This window comes from Pelmatolapia mariae, linkage group LG10_11, assembly GCF_036321145.2.
Source record: "Pelmatolapia mariae isolate MD_Pm_ZW linkage group LG10_11, Pm_UMD_F_2, whole genome shotgun sequence".
NCBI classification, from domain to species: domain Eukaryota; kingdom Metazoa; phylum Chordata; class Actinopteri; order Cichliformes; family Cichlidae; genus Pelmatolapia; species Pelmatolapia mariae.
In genome coordinates this window covers 36,023,304-36,045,491 of record NC_086236.1, presented here as the reverse complement: position 1 = coordinate 36,045,491, position 22,188 = coordinate 36,023,304, and the positions used below count along the sequence as shown (strand labels likewise).

Genomic DNA, 22,188 nt, shown 5'->3' with positions numbered 1-22,188 from the left:
CAAAATTCAGTGTTTGGATCATTTTCTGGGTCTCCCATCTTCCTCTTCATCATCCTCCTCCTCCCTTGGCTCCATCATCATCACTGTCGTTGTCATCAGTGTCACTGTGATCGGTGTCACTGTCGCTCTCAGCCTCCTCATTATCCCAGAACCACCTCATTTCTTCAGCTATGGGATCTTCTGCTTGCTGGGCCGCGTTCATTTCCATTTCTCCTGCTGGGATCTTTGCTCTGTTATTGACCCAGGGTCCTTCTACTTGAGGAGGATTTATTTCTGTGCCTGCTGCTGGAACAGCAGCCTGTTTCTCTTCTTCCTCATCTTTCTGAAGATTGTCCTCCTCAACATCATGTTGTTGTTGTTGATTAATAACTTGTCCCAGAACACAGAGATTTTCTTAAGTCAAGAGGCCGCGCATCAGACCGATTTGAAGCCAGTGGACCATCGGGTGAATGCTTCAAAATCTTCAGTGTACTTGTACTCTGGATATTGTTCCAGCTCATTTACTAAAAGATATTATGACACTGTGGGTATGAGTTTGCTGTCTATTTTCAATAGCAGTCTTCAGTCTGGGTGTGTCCCTGCTGACTTTAAACTTGCTGTGGTGGAACCTATTCTTCAGCTCCAGACCTTTCTAGATAAAAATGGCATTTGTGAAGTATTTCAGTCTGGTTTTAAAGCCCACCACAGCAACCTTTTCACTTTTACTGACTTGGGAGATTCTGCCATTTTAATACTATTAGACCTCAGTGCTGCCTTTGATACCGTAGATCATAGGATTCTTATCTCTCGGCTTGAACACTGTCGGAGTCAAAGGGATTGGAGTGGTTTAAATCTTATCTGTCCAACCAAAGCTTTTCTGTTAGATTGGGGGTTACATCATCCTCAAAAACCTCACTCGCTTGTGGGGTCCCCTAGGGGTCCATTCTTGGCCCAGTTCTCTTTTCAATTTATATGCTCCCTATGGGTTCAAGTTTTAAAAACATGGCATCTCATTTCATTGTTATGCAGACGACTCACAGATTTAGCTGCCACTGAAACGTACATCTTTGAATCCTCTGAAGGGTTTGCTAGATGTCCAGGAGCAAAATTCAGAGTTTGCGTTGTTTTCTAGGTGCCCCATCTTCTTCTTCATCATCCTCCTCCTCCCTTGGTCTCCTCCTTGAACCCCCCGGTACTGGGCTGGGGGGCAGTGGCACAGGGGCATCCTGAACATTGTCTCCACCATCATCATCGTCATTCTCATCAGTGTCATTGTTATCATTGTTGTTGTTATCAGTGTCGTTGTCGTCACTGTCACTGTGATCGGTGTCACTGTCAGGACCACTCTCAGGGACACTTTCATTGTCACTCTCATCCTCCTCATCATTCCAGAACCACCTCATCTCTTCAGCTATGGGATCTTCTGCTTGCTGGGCCGGGTGTATTTCAATTTCTCCTGCTGGGATTTCTTCTCTGTTATTGACTTCAACGTGAGGTGGATTTATTTCTATCTCCACTACTGGAACATCAGCCTGTTCCTCCTCTTCGTTATCAGCCTCTTCGTCATTGTCCTGAACTATGTCCTCCTCATCATCATCTTGTTGCATTTGATGAATAACTTCGCCCAGAACACGGAGGTTTTCCTCAGTTAAGAGGCCGCGCAACACACCGAGTTCAAGCCAGCGGACCATCGGCCGAATTTCTTCAAAATCCGGACGCTGTTGTAGTTCAAAAACCAGTTCATCGGCTGGTCCCCCTACAACAACAAACAGAAATATATTATTGTTATCATTCATATGATGAGAAAACTGTCCACAAATTCCAATTTATGCAAAATAACTACATAGGGAACATACAAACATACGCCCACTACACTTATTACAGTGTGATTGCTCCTTCAAATAAAAAAGGCTTTAGTTGATGAGCAGCAACGTGTAAACGTCCTCATGTCACTGTTTTCCTCAGCCCTCACTCACTGTTGTAATGCACTATTAAACTAAATTATTAGGATTTTGTTACAATTAAGTGCAAAGTCTAAATCATTTTTATAAAGAGACATATGTGTATTCCCAGTGCACCACGAAATACACAGTACCACACGGATGTTTTCAGGGCTCAGAGGAGCCTCTGGGCTTGTGTGACTGAGGCCTTAAAACTTCAGAAACTTTCATGTGTAGAAACAAACTGTCAGATAATCCACGAGAAAAACTGCAAAGAGAGACCACACTCTTGTCACACCCCTGAAAACAGGGGGAAAGAATCACGAGAGTGAGATTTAGTTGTCTCTATCATGCAGTAGTTTACAGCGGTCCCTCGTTTATCGCGGGAGTTACGTTCTAAAAAATGACCCGCGACAGGTGAAATCAGAAGTAGCCAACTTTATTTTTTACAATTAATATAGATGTTTTAAGGCTGGAAACCCCTCACTGCACACTTTATACACTTTTCTCAGACAGGCACGAACATTTTCACACTTTTCTCTTTTGTTTAAACTCTCAAAGTTCAAACCTTCGTAGAAACATAAGTCCAGTATTATAGAATGAAACCAAAGGCACCCGCAGGAGCCTCTGACGGTGCAAAACGTTTCGTCTGCATTGTTGTGTTTGATGGGGAGAAAACTTACAAACATACAGTACAGCAGAGAGTCACACTGCTAACGCATTCTGTACTGTACAGCAGCGGTCCCCGTCCTTTTGTGCGCCACGGACCAGTTTAATGTCAGACGGTATTTTCACAGATCGGCCTTTACGGTGTGGCGGATAAATACAACAACATAAAATGATACGACCAAGACAAAAAGGGTGGTATTTTGTAAATATAATAATAAACGCGAAATCACTGTGTAACTTTATTAGCAGCGTCCTCCTGAAACGCGCCAACAACATTGGGAGTAACGTCCGATCCTCTCTGCACCTTAATGCGCTCTGGTCGCTATGGTAACGCGTAAATAGTTATTTCAAAATAAGACAACTACACCAGGGGAAAAGACCCAGAGAAACCGATAAAAACCCTGAAAAGCATAAATTTCACAACTCAACTCTCGCGGCCCGGTACCAAACGACTAACGGACCGGTACCGGCAAGAGGAGAGCGCGCGAAAGCCCCCTGGTGGAGGATGGAGTCACTAACAATTGATCCCAGAAAGGCTCATTAGCCGATTAGCAATGGACTAATAAAATGACAACCATTAATGCAACATGAAAAAAAATAATAACAATTTTCTTATCGTGTTTACATCGTTTTTATGCTTATGGCACCTAATATGAATTAGTAATATCTCTATACACCTTTGCTTTGTTGTGAACCCTATGAATAACAGCTGTATGGAGCTTTTTGGTACTGCCTATGGGGAATAACAGTAGCCTTTCAACCTATCACACACTTACTTTGAATCGGGTTGTCTCTTCGTCCGTCTCCTCTGTCCATTCTTCTGGGATGATACACAATCTGGAGGAAACTAAAGCAGTACAGCTCTCAAACTTTAGCTGACTGGATTCAAACTTATCCAAAGTTATGACACAGTCCTTAAAAATGCTGTGAAATCTTTTAGCTCTTTAAAAACGCGGAGTAAATGTAGACTAATCGCCACTGAATGCTGCGAGGAATGCTGCCAACTGTTAACTGATATTTCTCCACCAACTATCCAATAATATATAATGATGATGAGATGAACGTCACAGGTTAATTTTGTAGTTTTGCGTTCTGACTCTTCAGTGACGTCATCGATTGAAGCTGCTCAACGTTCTGCTGGTGAAAAAACGTCACTTTGAAACTTTTACAGGTGAAGCAAAACAAAACAAAGTTTTGAAGGTATTATAGTGACAGAAAGAGGCCACGAGATGGCGCCATTTTTCACGTAGTGGATACCGTCTGTTTGGTTTCTGTTCACACCCCTCCACGAGTGTTTTGCATAAAGTATTCCTCAGGCTCATGATTTCTGTTTCCTCTCTGGCTGAATGAAATTAAATTAAGGAAACTAGAGCGAGTCTTTCATCAGTAATTAGTTATTTTAAACACTTTTCTACCTAAAGTGCATTTTTGGTGCTTTACATGTTTGCTGAACTGCCTCATGGGCTAAAAACCTTCTGATTCGTTAGACGCTGACTCTGTTCTTCAAATAAAATCTATACTTTGTTTTCCATTTGGCTTCCCGGATTGCCAAGTTTGAAAATAAAAGCATTGAACAGTGTGAGTGTCAAAATGTGTCGTGTAAGTGTAGAAACACTGAACAAAAATATAAATGCAACACTTTGGTTTTTGCTCCCATTTTTCATGAGCTGAACTCAAAGATATGAAACATTTTCTACATGCACAAAACACCCATTACTCTCAAATCTGTCTAAATCTCTGTCAGTGAGCACTTCTTTGCATCCCACCTCACAGGTGTGGCATATTAAGGTGTTGATTAGACAGCATGACTATTGCACAGGTGTGCCTTAGACTGCCCACAATAAATGGGCCTACAGGAGGGCGAGCCCATATGGCTTTTTCAGGCTGCACTTGGCCAGGCCCCATGGGCAAAGGCCCAGCCATCAGGCTCTCTCTGCAGCTGCAGTCACAACTGACAACATACAAAAAGGACGACGACCTGATGAATTTTCTTTAAAAATATCATTTTTAAAACTGGCTGCCAATATTTATTTCAGACAGTTTGACAATAATTACAGTTTACAGCATTCAAAAATCATGTTCAGCACTCAGCTGCTTTTGGGAATACACCAAATACCATGTGTTATTATAATGTGGTCAACGTATTTTCACTTTATTTGTCACAAAGTTCATCTGCTTTTCATGTTGGTGCATTTCCACATCTCGTTGTTCAAGCAGCAGGTTTATCTCGAAATCATGCATTTTTCCCCCAAGGCTGGTAAGGCGTTAGAATAGTCAACAGTTGCTTTGGTTTCAGACGTCAGTGATTGTGGCTAAATGCACATTTTTTTCCTCATTTTCTCAAAAACAGATTCACTAACTGTCAATTGGTTTTCCGTTTTAGTATTAAAAAATATTACAATACCATTTGCTTCCATTGGGCTGGAGAGGCATCTGGGTGACAGTGATCACAACTTTGTACAGTTTGTTAAAAATCTACTCTACTATGTAACAGTATCTGTGTGAGGTGACCTGCACCCCTAGTGTCTGCTCAGTAGCTGAACATCTGTTGCGCAGAACTGCTTTGTTGCTGAGGGGTGGCTGGCTGGCTCTGGCTGGGCCGGCCTGGATCTGGGCCCTGGGCCTCCTGACTCTCCCCCTGTGCACCCTCCACCACTGGAGTGACCTGGCTGCCCTCAGCTGCAGGTACAGGCCTCCACGCCAGAGTCGGGGCCTCTAGCTGGTGGCCCATGGGGTTGACCAGAGTGGCGAGGTTGATGAAATGGGCGACGGACTGGGGTGTCCCGCTTCCAGCAGGACCTACAGTCTCTGGGATGAGTTCTGCAGACCGGTTGTGCAGCATAGCAGAGCCACTGACTGTGTCAAAGGTGACCGTGAGGATGGAGTTGTCCAGTGTGAGGGGCCGGTCGCTGGCTGTCAGGTGGCCCACGGCAACAGGCTGCAGGCTGGTAAACTGGGCAGGGGCGTGGCTGGTGATGGGCGTGACTGTGATGTTGGTCAGTCCCACTGAGCTGTTGGGGGAGGAGGCTGATGGAGCACTGGGGTCGGTCAGAACCACCACCTGAAACGGCAACAATGAAATCAATTGCAGCTCGATGATGAAAGCAGCTCATCTGCCGCCAAAGCACAACACTGTTGTTATAATCTAAGTTTGTAAGGAACAGCAGCTGGCTGAGGTCGTGAGTCAAGCTCAGCCAGCGATCCTGGCAGACCAGCTGACTGAACTGAATTTTATTGCATTCACATAGCACCAAATGACAACAACGGTCACTTCAAGGTGATTTATATTGTAAAGACTTTACAATAATGCAGAGAAAACCCCAACAATTAGACACCACCCAGTGATCAAGCACTCGGTGACAGCGGGAAGGAAAAACTCCCTTTTAACAGGAAGAAATGTGTTGTTACTGATGCTGCCGCTCTCCCGGCCTCTTGGCTTTCCATACTGCACATGTTAGGAAAGTTCCAGAACAGAGGCCAAATATAAATTACTGCAGCTGGAATAACACTTATATTGACTCAAGTGGCCCGGACAGAGATGATGTAGTAAACACATCTGAAAAATGGAAAATAAATAAATAAAATTAGAAACTACGTCTTATTTCACATTTTTAAATCAAACTATATAAAGCATCATGCCACTTTGTATAGTTATATTATTAAAATTGTTAAAGGTCTAATGTGTTTGAGCACATCTGTAATCACAAAGCCTTAGCTGTCAATTGTGGCTTCAAGCATTGCACTGCATTTGTGTAATTTCATAACACTGTCTTAACAGTAGGAAAACAATTGTATATTATAAATGTAATCATTTTGTGGTTTGACTGTGTGTATTTTACACCTGCTTTACTCAACAGATCCACATTTTATCCTACGATTCCCAATGAAGTCATAACTACTAGGTCAACAATTACCGAAGTCAGCAATTTATTAGGTTATGTAACATTATAGCCCATTCAAAAAAAAACTTTATTAGACAACTGCCACATTTTTAGACAAATGCCACAGTTATTAAATGATGACTTCATATCAAATAATCAACAAAACAAATGCAAATCCAGATTTATTCTGCCTTTCATCGGCAATGTCGAGCCAGCTGCTGTGGGTGACTTAAGGGCTCTTCAGGGAGAAAAACTTCAGTCTGTGTTTTCCTTTTTAATCAGGCCGCCTGCCTTTATCCACTTATCGTGGTGTTCGGGGGGAAAGAAATTGGACACGTTATTGTAGCAACAAAGCAGAATCTTCTGGGGGAAACGTGCACACGTACCTGCTGGATGCTCTGTACAGCAGAGCTCGTCTCAGTCTCATCACCGACAATGACGGCGTTGAATTCTGACATGGCTTCGTGCCTTGGTTCAGCAAAATCAACGTATTCATCGGACTCGGAGAGCTCCGGCTCAGCTGAGCTTCTCTGCTTCTTCTTGGGGTGTCGGGAAGGTCGACTGGGCCGCTCCTGAGACATCCCGTCTTTTTCCATGGTCAGAGAGGGCTGCAGAAGGAAGTGAAACATCTTTAGTGTAAATGCAGATTTTAAGGCAACTGACACCACAGACATACTTAATCCAATATGGTTTCTTGTTGTTTGTCAGTGTTTTCATAGCTACACCTCCCTAAAACCACCTCGTTTGTCAATAAGGTCAAAGGTCAAGGTCAAATTTATTTATATAGCACATTTTAAACAGCCGATGCTGCACAAAGTGCTTAACAATATAAAAATGGCATTAAAAAGCAACAATGTAATACAATAATAACAATATAAAACAATAATAGGACAATAAAAGAATTAAAACAATAACTAAAACTATTTAAAATAAGACCAGAATGCTTGGGTCATAGTATGTTAAAAGCCAGGGCATAAAAATGTGTCTTTAGTAGTGATTTAAATTGCTCAAGTGTTTGTGCAGATCTAATATTTAGGGGGAGACTATTCCAAAGTCTGGGACCTGCCACAGAGAAGGCTCAATCACCATGAGATTGGAGACAGGTCCGTGGGATGGACAGCATTCATTTTGAGCTAGACCTCATGGTTTTTCCTGGAGCATAAACAGAGAGGAGCTCAGACAGGTAAGAAGGCGCTTGGGTGTTAAGCGACTTAAAAACAAAAAGTAAAAGTTTAAATTGGATCCTGTAGGAGACAGGAAGCCAGTGTAAAGAAGCTAAAACTGGGGTTATATGCTCTCTCCGTTTGATACCAGTTAGCAGGCGAGCAGCTGCATTTTGGACCATCTGAAGACGATGGATGGAGGCCTGGTCTAGACCAAATACAATGAATTGTATTTGGTCTGTGGTGTCAGAAATCCAGAATTTTATTCTAACCTGCACAATGCTGATAGATGAATCATTCATTGACAAATTTTCCTGAAGATCATCAAACTCGTCGATTCTCACAGACACCACCTGTAGGCATATAGGAGAAGGACAGCATTTCAGGTCGAGTCTGCCTTTAGGGTGCTGTAATATGGGTTGTTTCCTCTCAGGTCTGACCCCACTCACCTCGGGATGTTTGCGTCGCAGGTGTCGGTTCATAGAAGCGCGAGTGGACACCTTTGTCCCGCAGAGGTGACACGACTGGGCCTCTACCTTTTCGTGGGTCAGGTGGACGTGCTTCTGCAGCATGTACTCGGTCAGATATTTCTTATCGCATGTGGGACATGTCCACGTCTTACCCACTGCAGCAGCAGAGAAGGAGAGGAGGTCAGCTCAACAGCATCAGTTAGTATGAAGCTCCAAATTAAACCCTATCATATTCAATGTTGTGTGTAATGCACTCCAAAGCATCTTTGCTTTGTGTTGTTGGATTTGTGTTGATACATATGAAAGATCACATGTGTGTTCTGACTTTGATAGGGATATATGTTGGTGTGTAGAACAGCAGAACTGGTAATTATGTGAATTTGTTTCAGGTCAATTTATGGAGCAAAAGTAATGTAACGAGTAGTGTAACAAATTATTTACTCCATTATAATTTTGCTCAATAATGTATTAATCTCAGTTGCTAAATCTCCAAGTCCTTCCCTGTCTTATTAAACTTTTGTTTAAGAAAGAAAACACATTTTCCTAAAAATTGTTTGTAACTTTGCTTCATAGTTCATGCTTCATACTATTCTGACTGGCTGCATCACCACCTGGTATGGCAGCTGTAATGCTCTGGACCACAAGCTCTGCAGAGGGTGGTGAGGACAGCACAGTCATGCAGGATCTCTACAGACAGCGCTGCATGAGGAAGATGCAGCGGATCCTCTCCGATCCCAGCCACAGACTTTTCTCACTCCTGCCGTCCGGCAGGCGGTTCAGGAGCATTCAGACCCGCGCTAGCAGACACAGAGACAGTTTCTACCCACAAGCCATCAGGCTTTTGAACTGCTGACGTTCTGCACACACCATTACACACTCACTACAACTACAGGACTCTACACACTGTCACTTCAACAAATGCCACTTAAATGCTCGTTGCACAAGTTTTGCACAACATGTAAACACCATCTTGTCTTAACTATTAAATATTTAGAGAATTTTTTCTCTCTCTTTTTCTCTTTTATTAGTATTATTATTATTATTATTATTATTATCATCATCACCATCATCATTATTATTATTACTTCTACTTTCTGTTATTTTCTTCTTAATATAACTGCCCACTTTCTACATGTTCATGTAAAGCTGAGGAGCACGAGCCAAAGAATTTCATTATGGGTAAATGTGGCTACACTGTTTCTCCGTACATGACAATAAAACTTGAAACTATTGTTTAGTTAGCACCATGTAGCTAACATTACGCTAGTATTTGTCTCAGTCCAAAAATAGCAGGCGTTTACATGAAAGGATACAACGTGCTTCTTAAATCATAAGGTCCTGGCAGCAGCTGCATGTCACGGGCTTTTTGGCAAGTTTACTTTTGGACCAAACTGCCTCGCTGTAACCACACGTTTTTAGCCTTTATGCTAACTTAAGCCAACCTTCTCATTTTTGGAATCAAACAAAAGTTCCTCTTTCCTCTATTCATCATCAACTAATAAGAGCTAACTTACATTTTCATACCACAACAGTTAACATTAACAGCTAAAATTATTTTTGGTAAAATCACTTTAAATTATGACTAAAAGAAGATATTACATTACTACATATTGCATTACATTTGAAGCTTATAAGTAATAAGTTGCTTTCTGTGTGACTTTATCACACATCACCACTCTTGTTTACAATGTTCTGATTTAAATGTAGCAGGAAAGTAGATTCAGATGAAAGAGTTTCATGTTCAGCTTGTAATAATCAATATAACCGAGTAATGCACAGCAGTCTGGTTTTATGACGCCACAGTGACATGAAATACCTGTGTGGATGAGCTTGTGAGTCTCTAGTGTGGTCCTCTCACTGAAAGTCTTTCCACACAACTCGCACATGAAGTCCTTTATACCTGCAAGCACGGTGACACAAAAACAAGCACTGAGGGACAATGACGTGATTGTTAGGTGTGCTTGGTTTTTAGTGCTTTTTTTGCAGTATACATCCTTCATGTCTGTGACACACAAACACTTTTTCTTACTGCAATAGAGACAAGTGAGAACAATCAATACAATTAGGGTAAAGACAGTGTGGTGGGGCTAAACAGACAAAAAGAATTACAGCGACTGTGGGTGTATGACTGAGGATTAGTGCAGGTGTGTGTTTGAACGTGTACAAAACAGAGTAACCAACCCATCATGCTTACGCTATATGTATGTGTGTGTTTGTGTGTGTTAGACTAAGGTAATGCATTAAAATGAGCTCTATATGTACACACACACACATTCTCACTTACCTGTGTGTCTCTTGTAGTGTTTCAGCATGTTGACCTTTTGGGCGAATTTGCGCTTACACTCCTTACACTCGTACTCTTTGATGCCCTTGTGGAGCTTCATGTGGTGTCTCAGAGCATGTTTGGTCTTCATACCTGGGCAGGCAAACGTTGACACAATCTCAGAATAATTCAACCACCACCAGCTCAAGTCTACTTGTTCAGTTTACACGGTGGGAAAAGAGCAATGAGACGTGCGATGACCTTTCCCGCACTCGGCGCACAGGTACTCTCGGTTGTCGTCGTGCACCCTGAGATGCTCCTTCAGCATGTCCTTTCTTGCAAATGATTTGCCGCATTTATCGCAGCCGTGGCTCTTCACCCCTGGATGAGTGAACAAACATTTTAGCATTAAAAATGTGACTTCAATTAAAATCTTGTGGGATTAGCGTTTGGATGAAACATTGCAGAAACATAAATGATTTTGCTGATTACCAGTAGTGTTCATTTAAAAACCTCACACTGGGTGGTAGGCGAATACATTTGTTAAGCACTGACCACAGAATAAACATTTCACCTGTGTGGATGATCTTGTGCCTTTCCAGATTTCCAATGCTATTGAATATTCGCCCACAAATCTCACATGGATGGATGTACCTTTAGGAAAGAGCAAAATATTTGAAAATGATTTCTGTACATTTTTCTGACTTCATAGTTATTTGGTACCTTTATTTTGAAAAATACACGGTTTGTGCTAAAAATGACATCATTTCCTTTTAGGTGCAAGTCAGGATTTCAGCTCTCACATGCATGAATGATTAGTAACTAGCACTCAATGGCTGCTACACACAAATGTTACCATCTTTCCTACCGTGAACATATTTAAAGGAATCAGATGTATTCCTCTCCTCACCAGATTTCAAAAGTACTGTCTTTATACAATTATACATTTCTCTGCTGGCCCACAAAACTGTGACTAGCATTTGTACTTGCTTGCTTCCTACAGTCTTACTTCTGCACCGAAGGGTCGGGCAGCTGCTCTCGGTGGATGACCAGGTGAGCGTTGTAAGTGGCTTTGAGTGCAAAGCGTCGGTTACAGATCCCGCAGCCGTAGGCTTTCTCCTTGTGCTGCTCCATGATGTGCTTCAGGTACTCTTTTCCTTTTGCAAACGACAGCTGGAGACAAGAAGCAGGACATGTGTTATTTGTGTGGGACACAGGGATACGTGGTGCTCCATGTGACTGCAGAGTTTCTCCGTGACAGTCAGAAGGAGGCTTACTTGGCATTTCTTGCAGTTATATTTATGGTGCTCTGGGTCATCTTCATCTTCATCCTCGTCTGTTTCGTCACTGTCGTCCGCTGAGATGCCGATCTTCTTGATGAAGTCTTCCCTTTCCTGCTCGTCCATTAAGGCTATGTCCTGGAATAAAAGGACGTCATTCAAGCTGATGAACGCCAGGTATCTGGAGAGCATCTGAGCATTTCTGTGTTTATCTTTTCTTATCTGAGTAGCAGTGCTTCTGATTTTTTTTTTTAAATATGTCACCTAAAAATGAGAATTTGTCTTTAGCCTAGGATGCAGCAGTCTAATGTTTTTAACCTACAATTTAGAGAAATGGTGAGATTCTGACTGAGGACATGTAAATGTATAGAATATTCTGTTAGGTGTCTATAATACTGAATCAGAGATGGACCATCCCTCTAATTCATGTAAATCCTTGTGTGTGTGATTAAAGTGGAAACCAAGTACTCAAAGGCCCAAAGCCAAAAAAGCATTCTGAATTTTTGCAGCTAAATGTGCAGCGGCGCTGTTAAACGAAAAAGTGGAACAGACTCTACATGCGTCATTTGTCCTGTGGAATAAGCAGTGGTGCAGCTTTCATCCTAGAAATGCATTTCATCCATAAATCCTGCATTTTTGTAATATACTGAAACACAAACTCTTTGATCTTGTGATGAAACAGCAGCTTCTCTGTGAATGAACCCTTCAAAAGGTCTGATAATGTTGCAGGTTTCACCTTGAAGTGCACGTGAATGTGGTCTCGGAGGACGTCTACACGGAAGAACTTGCGGCCGCAGATCTCACAGGTGTACTTTTTATCGCCGTGAGTCAACAGATGCTTGTTCATGTTACTCCTGCAGGAGAACACCTGTGCGCACACACAGAAACACACTGCAGTGAAGCCGGTGAACAATGAAGGGTTTGCACTTTATGCCATGAGCCAACATGTGCAGACGGCTTACCTTGCTGCAAATGGGACAGGGTGACGGCTCCTTCCTGTACTTGGTCCCTTCTTCTCCATTGGCCTCCAGCTCCTCTCTCTTCATGTGCTTTGGTCCTGTGCGTATGGATTTTAGGTTTAGTTTAGCAAAGAGCGCCAGGGCCAACAGAGGAAATCCATCTAAACGGTGCAAAAATGCACCAGGCTGCTCAGCTCTGACTTGGTTATCTGTGTGTTTGTGTGGGAGATGTGAAAGTCGAATCCTTCTCAGTTTTATGAAATCGTTTACACAGTGAGATTCAATATGATTACCACTAACAATGCCAGAGTAATGCAATCATATGAATGGCTTCAAATAACTGTTTTATATCATTTGTTGCTGCCTGGCTAAACTCACAAAACAACAAATCACTTAATATTTGCTAAACAGTGATTAAATAGCTCTAATGGTATGGTTAAAAGTATTCTCTGAACTCAAATATTTGTAGAGCTCCTCCGCTCACTGCCTACCTAGCCCCTACAGTAAAGCATGGTGGTGGCTGCATCAGGCTGTGGGGGATGTTTCTCAGCAACAGATCAAACCAGCTGGAGTCGAATACACAGAGGTCTCTGAAAACAACCTGCAGAGATCTGACCAATAGTTTTGCTTATACAGCACCAAGTCACAGTTGCCTCGAGGCTCTTTCTATTTGCGAGGACCCAACAATAATACAGAGAAAACCCCAACAATCAAACGACCCCCTATGAGCAAGCACTTTGAGACAGTGGGGAGGAAAAACTCCAGCAGAACACGGCTCAGGGGAGGGAGACGGGACAAAAGAGACACCAAAGAGAGTCTGGAAGAGCAGGAGATTAAAAACGACTAATGATTAAATGCAGAGTGTTGTGTAAGCACACACAGAGTGAAATGAGGTGAATGAAGCCTAGGCTTATTGTGCCATAGCTAAGGAATAGCTCAGGGTCACCTGACTATAAGCTTTATTAAATGGGAAAGTTTTAAGCCTAATCTTTAGAGCAGAGAGGGTGTCTGGTGTCCAAACTGGAAGCTGGTTCCACAGAAGAGGGGCCTGAAAGCTGAAGGCTCTGCCTCCCATTCTACTTTTAAATACTCTAGGAACAACAAGTAAGCCTGCAGTGTGAGAGCGAAGTGCTCTACTGGGGCGATATGGTACTATGAGGTCTATAAGATAAGATGGGGCCTGATTATTTAAGAAGCTTATGTTTGAGCAATATGGACACATGAAGTTTGGAGTGGTTTGCAGAAAATCTCTCTGTTCTAAAAACCTTAAAGGTTCAAGCCTACGGAGTCTCTAGTTGCAGACTTGACTGCGAGACGTTTCCTGGAAATTCTGTTCGTCTTGCATAATCACGGTGACTGATAAGACCAGCGGCATGACTGCCTGGGAGGGAGTTTAACTATCCATACTCTGATTTATTTGGGGTGGCTGTAGCTCAGGTGGTAGAGCGGGTCACCTACTCACCGGAAGTTCAGTGGTTCGATTCCAGGCTCCTCCAGTCTACATGCCAAATATCCTTGGGCAAGGTACTAACCCCATGTTTGCCTACTGGTGGTGGTCAGAGGGCCCTGGGGCGCCAGTGTCCAGCAGCCTCGCCTCTGTCAGTGCGCCCCAGGGCAGCTGTGGCTACAATGTAGCTTGCCATCACCAGTGTGTGAATGTGTGTGTGAATGGGCGGATGACTGAATGTAGTGTAAAGCGCTTTGGGGTCCTTAGGGACTAGGTAAAGTGCTATACAAATGCAGGCCATTTTACTATTTACCATTTATTTATTCCTGTAGTGCTTTTCATCAACCATAAAAAGCAAGAGAAGCATTTTGCTGTCATCATTCTAGTACTGTGAAAAAGGAAGACTGTCTTAAATAGCATTAATAATCAAACGTTGCTCTGTGTTCTCATGGACTCACCCAAACCGTGCCTCCTGTGGTGCTCCTGCATCACGTCTTTGCGGTAGAACATCTTGTTGCAGATTTCACAGGAGTAGAGCTTCTCGCCGTGCTTCTTCTTGTGCTTGGAGAGGTTGCTGTTGGTGGAGAAGAACCGCGAGCAGATATCACACTGGAACGTCTTATCGTCTGGAGTGAAGGAATGAAAAGAGGATGGTTAGAAATGTGATCAGAAACAAGGGGAAAAAAGAAAAGAGAGAGGCAAACTTACCTGTCCGGCAGTTGTGGAACTTTAAGGCATTTTCCAGGCGAAAAGATTTCTCACACGTGTTGCATTTGTACTTGTACTCTTGGTCAGGCTGTTGGGGGGATAAACACATGACGTCATTAACCGCTGGAGCGGCTGAAACCCTCGATCCGGCCATTCGAAACGTCACTTACCACGTTCTTGCTGTGCTTGTATGAGATGTGCTGCTTCAGGCTCTCCTTACGGCTGAACAACTTGTCACATTCATCGCACTTGAACAGCTTATCACCTGTGGACCATACATGAAGGCACCTTTTAGTAAACTTTTAGTTTACTTTTTAGTAAACTTTTAGTACTCACTCCTTCTGAATTGAACTCTATCTGGAGATGACGCCATCACAGCCACAACTATACCATGAGATCGGATGTGTCTGTTGAGGTTGCTGCTGTTCTGGAAGACCTTGTTGCAGCGGGGGCAAGCGTAGACCTTCTTGTGCTCTCTCGCTCTGTGCCTCTTCAGGACAGGCCCGCTGTCTGGAGTGCTCAGTGGGCTGCTGTTCTCTGCCGCTTTTGTTCCCCCCTCTGACGCTACAGGCTCCGAGCTCACCAGTGGGGGCTTCACATCTGCACACATCAGGAACCCAACGTCAAGGTCGATGGAGCAACTGTAGATGAGCTCGTGTTCCACACTTGATCGTTTTATGGCCTTATTGCAAAATTAATCATATTCATTTTTCACCTCAAAATTCTACATGCAATGCTCTGTAATGACAAAGTGATGAAGTTTGTTTGAAATATAACATGTACATAAATATTCACAGCCTTTGCTCAATACCTTGGTAGCTTGGAAGCACCTTTGGCAGCAATTACAGCCTCAAGTCTTTTTGAGTATGATGCTACAAGCTAGCACACCTATTTTTGGGGCAGTGTTTCCCACTCTTCTTTGCAGAATCTCTCAAGCTCCAGCAGTTTGGATTGGGAGTGTTGGTGCACGGCCATTTTCAGATCTTTCCAGAGATGTTCAGCCTGGTTCAACTCTGGGGTGTGACTGGGCCATTAAGGGAAATTTCTAAAGCCACTCCTCTGTTACCTTGGCTGTGTGTTTGGGGTCATTGTCCTGTTAGAACAGGGGTGGAGGAACTGCAGACGTCGAGGGCCGGTGTCCTGCAGGTTTGAGATGTGTCTTTGATCCAACACAGCTGATTTAAATGGCTAAATGACCTCTTCAACATGTCTTGAAGTTCACCAGAGGCCTGGTAATGAACTAATCATTTGGTGTGTTGACCTGCAGGTTTTAGATATACCCACCCCTGTGTTAGAAGATGAACCTTCACCCCAGTCTGACGTCCAGAGCGCTCTAGCAGGTTAACATCAACATCATGCCTCTGTGCATCGCTGCATTGACCTTTACCTCCACCCTGACGAGTCTCCCAGTTCCTGCTTCTGAACAACATCCCCACAGCATGATGCTGCTGCCACCATGCTTCACTGTAGGGATGAGATCATCCATGTGATGAGCGGTGCTTGGTTTTCACTTGGCATTCAAACCAAAGAGCGTAATCTTTGTTTCATCAGACCAGAGAACTTAGTTTCTCGTGGTCTGAGCGTCCTTGGGGTGCTTTTTGGAAAACTATAGGTGGGCTGTCATGTGACTTTTACTGAGGAGTTTCTGTCTGGCTTCTCGAAAAAGTAGAAAAGTACTTGACACAAGTGAGATCCCTCTCTTTTCCCCCTGTGGTGATTTGCATACAGCGCAGGTTTTGCCACTTTGGAAAAGTAATAGCATGAGGGGACAACATGTGTTTTTTCCATTAAGTAAACCAGAGACCTGAAACATTCCTGGCTCAATGTGTTCAGTGGGCATCTTTGTTCAGATGGAATGTTCAGTTCAGTTCAGTTCAGTTCATTTTTATTTCAAACATTTCAAACATGTGTCTTCGCAATCATTATAAAATATCATTTCATTATTTGTTTGAAAAGAAGTAGGCAGAAGTATTTACTTATTTGTCCCTACCTAATGTGATTGGTTGGTGACTTTGTGAGCTGGATGGATACAAGGAGCCTCGTCTGAGTTGACACTGGGCGATTCACCTCAGCACTGCAGGATTTTTCTTCATGCATTAACTGTCTTTGTGTCTTTTCTGTGTTGTTCTGTGGTGCAGACGCGACTCTACGACACTTGTTGCTTTGTTCTTGGTCAACATTACTTGTTATCTGCTGTATTTCCAAACAGCGGATGATGATCTGCTTCAAAGAACAAGCTCTTCACCTCCTGCTGTGCTACACATTTGAATTTGATCTGTCTTAACGTAGTGATTATATCCAGAAACTTTGAGCTGTGTTGTGCAGGAAACAGGCGCTGACCGAGGGAGCACTCGATTTGCTTTGTGTTTTAACTGGTGCAGCATGCATTCTAAATATCATGCGATCATCCTCATTTAACCGCTGCAAGCCAGAATATGTTTCACCAAGTTTTTTTTTGCCCAAGCCTGACTCTCTCTTTCTTCTCACCTCTGTTTTTGCTTGCTGCAGCTGCAGCACTGGGCCTGCGTCCTTTAGCTCTCCTCCCTCGGCTGTGCCCTCTCTTGGGGCTGGGCTGTGCTGCAGGGGAGCTGCCCTCCTCCTCATCAGGACCAACCAGGCATTCCCCCTGGGGCAGGAGTTGCTCTGCTGGAAGCACCGTTATCGTCTTTACCTCGTTGAGGTGGATCAGCATGTCGCCTGTGATCCACAGAAAAGAGGTAGATGAGTCAGCGTGTGCGATCATGACGCAGCGTTTTGTTCAGCTTAGAATCTTTTGAATGGGTGAACATGTGGCGTTCACTCATGCTGGACTCGCTGCCAAAACAAAAAGCTGCTGAAAAATTGATGCAGTTAAAAGAAAAAAAAGGATTATAATCACAAACTTAGCTAAAATATGGGAAAACATTTCAAAGACGTGTGAACTGGAGGTGGTGGGTGTTTTTAATGATCCTACCTGCGCTGCTGTCTTCAGCCGCTGGAGGCATGTGGGCTCCACTTTTCTCTGAGATCTCAGATTTAGCAGATGGAGCTGTCACATCTGATTGAAAAAGAGAAAAACGAGAAGATGTAACTCTCACAGTTTCCATGGTACCCCAACACAGCATCTGTGCTGTAACCAAATCTACCTGGTGGAGGCAGCGGTGGCTGAAGTGGGGGTTTCAGCATGGTCTTCTCCATCTTCTTGGCGTAGAACGCTCCATACCAGACTCTCAGCTCTGTTCCTGGCAGCACATCCTGGGAAACACAACAGCGGCAGGTATGCACGTGGATCAACAAATCAGTCTCCTTACAGAGGTGAAGGAGCCGCGCAGGTTTCAGGTGGAGGAAGATACCTGGGAGGTGTTGAAGTACACTTCGTCATCCTGCTGGTAAGCCTTCAGATTCTGGTGCTTGTGGTCGCTGGCAGGTCGCACCAGCATCATCCAGTTGCAGTCCTCCTCACTGCTGGAGTCAAAACACACCACTACACCGTCCTTCTTGAAGATCTGCCCAACAACAGAGAGAGGATCAAGAAGGAAGTTAAAGTTAAAAACCACATGCACACATACAGTTTAAAGCAGGGGGTTTAAGTGCACCTTCAGGGGGAACGCTCCTTCCTTCTCCAGGTGGGGAACCCTCTTTGCTTCAAAGGGCCCAAACCGAGTCCTCTTGACCAGCCGGTGCAGGACAAACACCCCCTCCTCTCCATTTCCCACCTCTCTGATCTCCAGGCTGTCCGGAAGAGACGACCTGATCCAAGGAAAGAGCAACATGGCATAAACTCATGATTACTGTCTGTTCAGTATGTAAGCTAAAAGCATGATAAAAGCTCAAAGCGACGACCCTCACTCTTTACTCTCAACTCTCCATCATCACCAATCACAACCCCCAACCTGTTACTGCAGACTCCTCCCAGAGGTTTCTTCCTGTTAAAACAGGGACTCTTCCAGCCACTGTTGCTAAGTGCTTGATCACAGAGGATGATCTGGTTATTGTAGGGTCTTTACAATAACAAGGCCAGCCTCCTGCCTGTCTGCCTTCTTGTGAGCCCTTAGTTTCAGTATCACTTGATTCAGTATGCTGATTACTTTGCTAAAATGCTGAAAAATGGTGTGTCCTCCCCTTTTGAGCAATTTTGTGCTATATTATAGACAGAAACCCCAATGATCCAAAATATCCGAGAAAGAGGGAGTGAGAAAACAAAAACAAAAAAAGAAACTGCAGGCTGAGATAGGCTCGAGGAAGGCAGCTGTATGCTTGTGAGAAGAAAGCACAGAGTGAGATATCTATTATGTTTAAAGGGCCATTTTAAAAAGTTCCACATTTAGGATGAAGCTTCAAGTGGCAGAAACGCAACCACCCACAGTGGGATACTTGGACAATCTCTTTGCAAGGTCTAGAACAGCAATAAGGTGACACATGAATGGGATTTGTAATTTCACAGGTCAGGATGACTGGGTGTCAGCGCTAGCAGGGATTGATGTTTCTCCTTCTTTGGTTTTGCTCTGACTGAATCTTTAAAAAGAAACTTGAGTTCAAAGAACGGCCCAAACCCCCACCTGACACTTCCAGCTGTCACTCACCGAGCTCGGCTGAGGACGAAGGAGTCCTGGACAGTCACCACCGGCCCAAGTTCAGGACACTCAGAGTCATGGTACTGGCCACAGTCCTCGCACCCTGTCAGATACACACATCACATCTGTCTTCATAGTGCTTTAACACACACACACACACAGGGGACAGTAAGGGCTGGAGTCATACTCACAGATGAACTCATCTGGTGTCTGTTCAGCCATTATGCCAACCTACAGACAGAGGGAAAGTGTTTGCATCAGGGTTTACCAGAAAGCACGCAGAGAGCAGAGCAGCAGCCTGGTCGCACTCAGTTTTACTGCACATTTACACGAAAGAAGTACTTTAACCAGTGTTTCAGGATGTAACTGAACTTCTGAGCCTGCTCATCGTTTAATGTGGGACCCTTAAGGTGTACGTGAATGCATCAGCCCTACCGGCTGTACACTAGTGTCTTATGAAAACATTAACTGGTTTTTGGTCTACGCGAAACAGTTGACGCGTGTATTTGAACATATGCAGCCCGGGGAATAGACGGGATCCAGGATTTGAGTCGTTCCCAAACTCTAGCCGGGTTTTAACTCCGATCTGAGCGGTTCCTCTTTGCTAAAATGTAACAAAGAACAGTCGGCATGGCGGATGGACCGGAGACGCAAACCCCCAAACTGGAGTCAATGCTATTCAACGGCCGCCAGTGTGTGGTGGAGGCGCTTCGGGTAAACTCGGACCGAACCGGACGGATCAGCTGCACCTTCACTACCAAACTGCGTCTCCATTTGGTAGAAAGGCGGCGTGTATTGGTCGGGAAACACGTTACCTTTTCTGCAAAACCCCTTCATTTACCAAATCCTGACTCCGGGTTCCAATCCGCTCCAGAAACGGCGCAGGACCGGAAACGAGCCACCCCGACTGCATTATGGGAAATGTAGGCGCAACACAATGGCGCTAACCCAGGTCCTACTACCTCATACGTGTAACAGTTTTTAGTCTTACAGAAAATACAGGAGTTAACAAAATGTGCGCAAAATACTAAAAGCCAGCATGTCAGCGTATGCTGCTGCTTATAACTACTTTATCAAACTTCCGACAACGTTTGCTCTCACAACAACGTTTCGCTTTCTGTTTCAGTCCTAACAACACATTTAATGAAAATTATATTTCAGTGTCAAGAAGCTTTTTACAATGTTGTCTTTATACCAAAATGTCTTTCTATAAGCAAAGTGATTAAACACATGGAACAGTGCGAGCTTACTAAAGTGTACTAGTTAAATATTTGGAGTTTCTTTGACATTTTCTCTCTTTTGAATTTTTGATTAATATGGACTCTTTTTTGAGATTAAGTAAGCCCACTTATTATATTTGTTATAACTTCACAGTTACTAAATTCTAATATGATAAACTATATAATTAAAACTGTAAACGTGTCTCCTTATATGTTAGCACTCAGAGTGGGCATGTCTGAAGAACTGTACTAACAGCTGACAGAGATAGCCTGTATGGTCTGTCATAGTTGTTGCACAAAGTTGTGATAGTCTGGACATGTGCAGAGGACAGATAGTGAAGGCTGGACCATTGAGGCAATCAGTTGCCTTAATTGTTTGAGGTCTGACAACAACAGACATTTACTAGTTTGTTCTAGGGGATTAGAAAAATATAGACATAAAAGGCACAATACACTCACCAGCCACTTTGTTACATCCAACTGCTTCATTCATTTATTAATGCAAAGATCCAGTCAGCCAATAACATGGCAGCAACTCAGTGTGTTTAGGCATGTGCAGATGGCTAAGACGGCCTGCTGAAATTCAAACCAAATATCAGAAGGGGGAAGAAAGGTGATTAAAGGGACCGCCATAATTGTGGCTTTGTTGTTGATGACAGACAGGCTGGTCCGAGTACTTCACAAACTGCTGATCCCACACAACCATCTCTACAGTTTACAGAGAAAAAGTCAGAAAAAGAGAAAATATCCAGTGATATTTATTTTAGGTTAAAGCTGAATGGCCAGACTGTTTCTTTGTGATAGGGGGAAAACTGTAAATCAAATAACCACTCGTTTCAACCAGAAGAGCATCTCTGAATGCAAAACCCTGAGGCAGATTGGCCACAGCAGCAGAAGACCACACGGGGTGCCATGCTATCAGCAAAGAACAGGAAACCAAGGGTACAATTTGCGCAGGCTCACAAAAACATAGCCTAGTCTGATGAGTCTCAATTTCTGCAACCACGTGTGGATGTGGAAGTTAGTATAAATAACACGACAGCATGAATCCACTCCGCCTTCTATCAATGGTTCAGGCAGCTGGTGGGGATGTAATGGTGTGTGGGATAGTTTGTTAACACTTTGGCATCGTTTAGCACCATTTGAACACATCTGAGCATTGTTGCTGCCCAGCCCTTTATCACCACAGTGTATCCATGTTGATAATTCACCGTGCTACAAAGCTCATATCATATCTAACTGATTTCTTGAAAATGAGTTCACTGTACTCAGATAGCCTTCACAGTCAATCCATTAGAGCCCCGTGGTGCTGTGGTGGAACATGTGCAGTAACTGTGAGAGGAGTTATAAAATCTCTGAGAAATGTTTCCAACACTTTATCAAATTTATGGTGTGAAGAATTAATGGAGTTCTGAAGGCCAAAGCCGGTCCAGCAGTATTGGCAAAGCGTTCCTAATAAAGTGTCCAGTGAGCGCATTTCTTTGTTGATGCAGATGCTTAAAGTAGCATAAACTGTAAACATGTAAATACAGAACAAACTGAACTAAAGTAAGTACAGGTTTCCATACCCTGACACTAATTTCACTAAAAGGAAGTTAAACAGCAAATCAGATGAACGGGTCATGTGAAAGCCAGAACATCGACATCACCACAGTC

The 22,188-nt window shown here is 43.5% G+C and overlaps 1 protein-coding gene across 1 annotated transcript; it reads right to left on the bottom strand.

Annotated features, from left to right (window-relative positions):
- Window positions 1-4,609: 4,609 nt before the first annotated feature.
- Window positions 4,610-20,225, bottom strand: prdm15 (PR domain containing 15). Its single transcript, XM_063487759.1, is given in 25 exon segments — window positions 4,610-5,649; window positions 6,856-7,077; window positions 7,905-7,985; window positions 8,082-8,257; window positions 9,919-10,002; window positions 10,387-10,518; window positions 10,627-10,746; window positions 10,940-11,019; window positions 11,375-11,538; window positions 11,643-11,783; window positions 12,382-12,513; window positions 12,608-12,702; window positions 14,510-14,677; window positions 14,760-14,847; window positions 14,930-15,024; window positions 15,150-15,359; window positions 17,247-17,456; window positions 17,713-17,796; window positions 17,885-17,993; window positions 18,092-18,244; window positions 18,335-18,488; window positions 19,322-19,415; window positions 19,504-19,543; window positions 20,128-20,141; window positions 20,144-20,225. Coding segments are annotated over 25 exon segments (3,459 nt in total). The 3' UTR covers window positions 4,610-5,118.
- Between the last annotated feature and the right edge of the window lie 1,963 nt (window positions 20,226-22,188).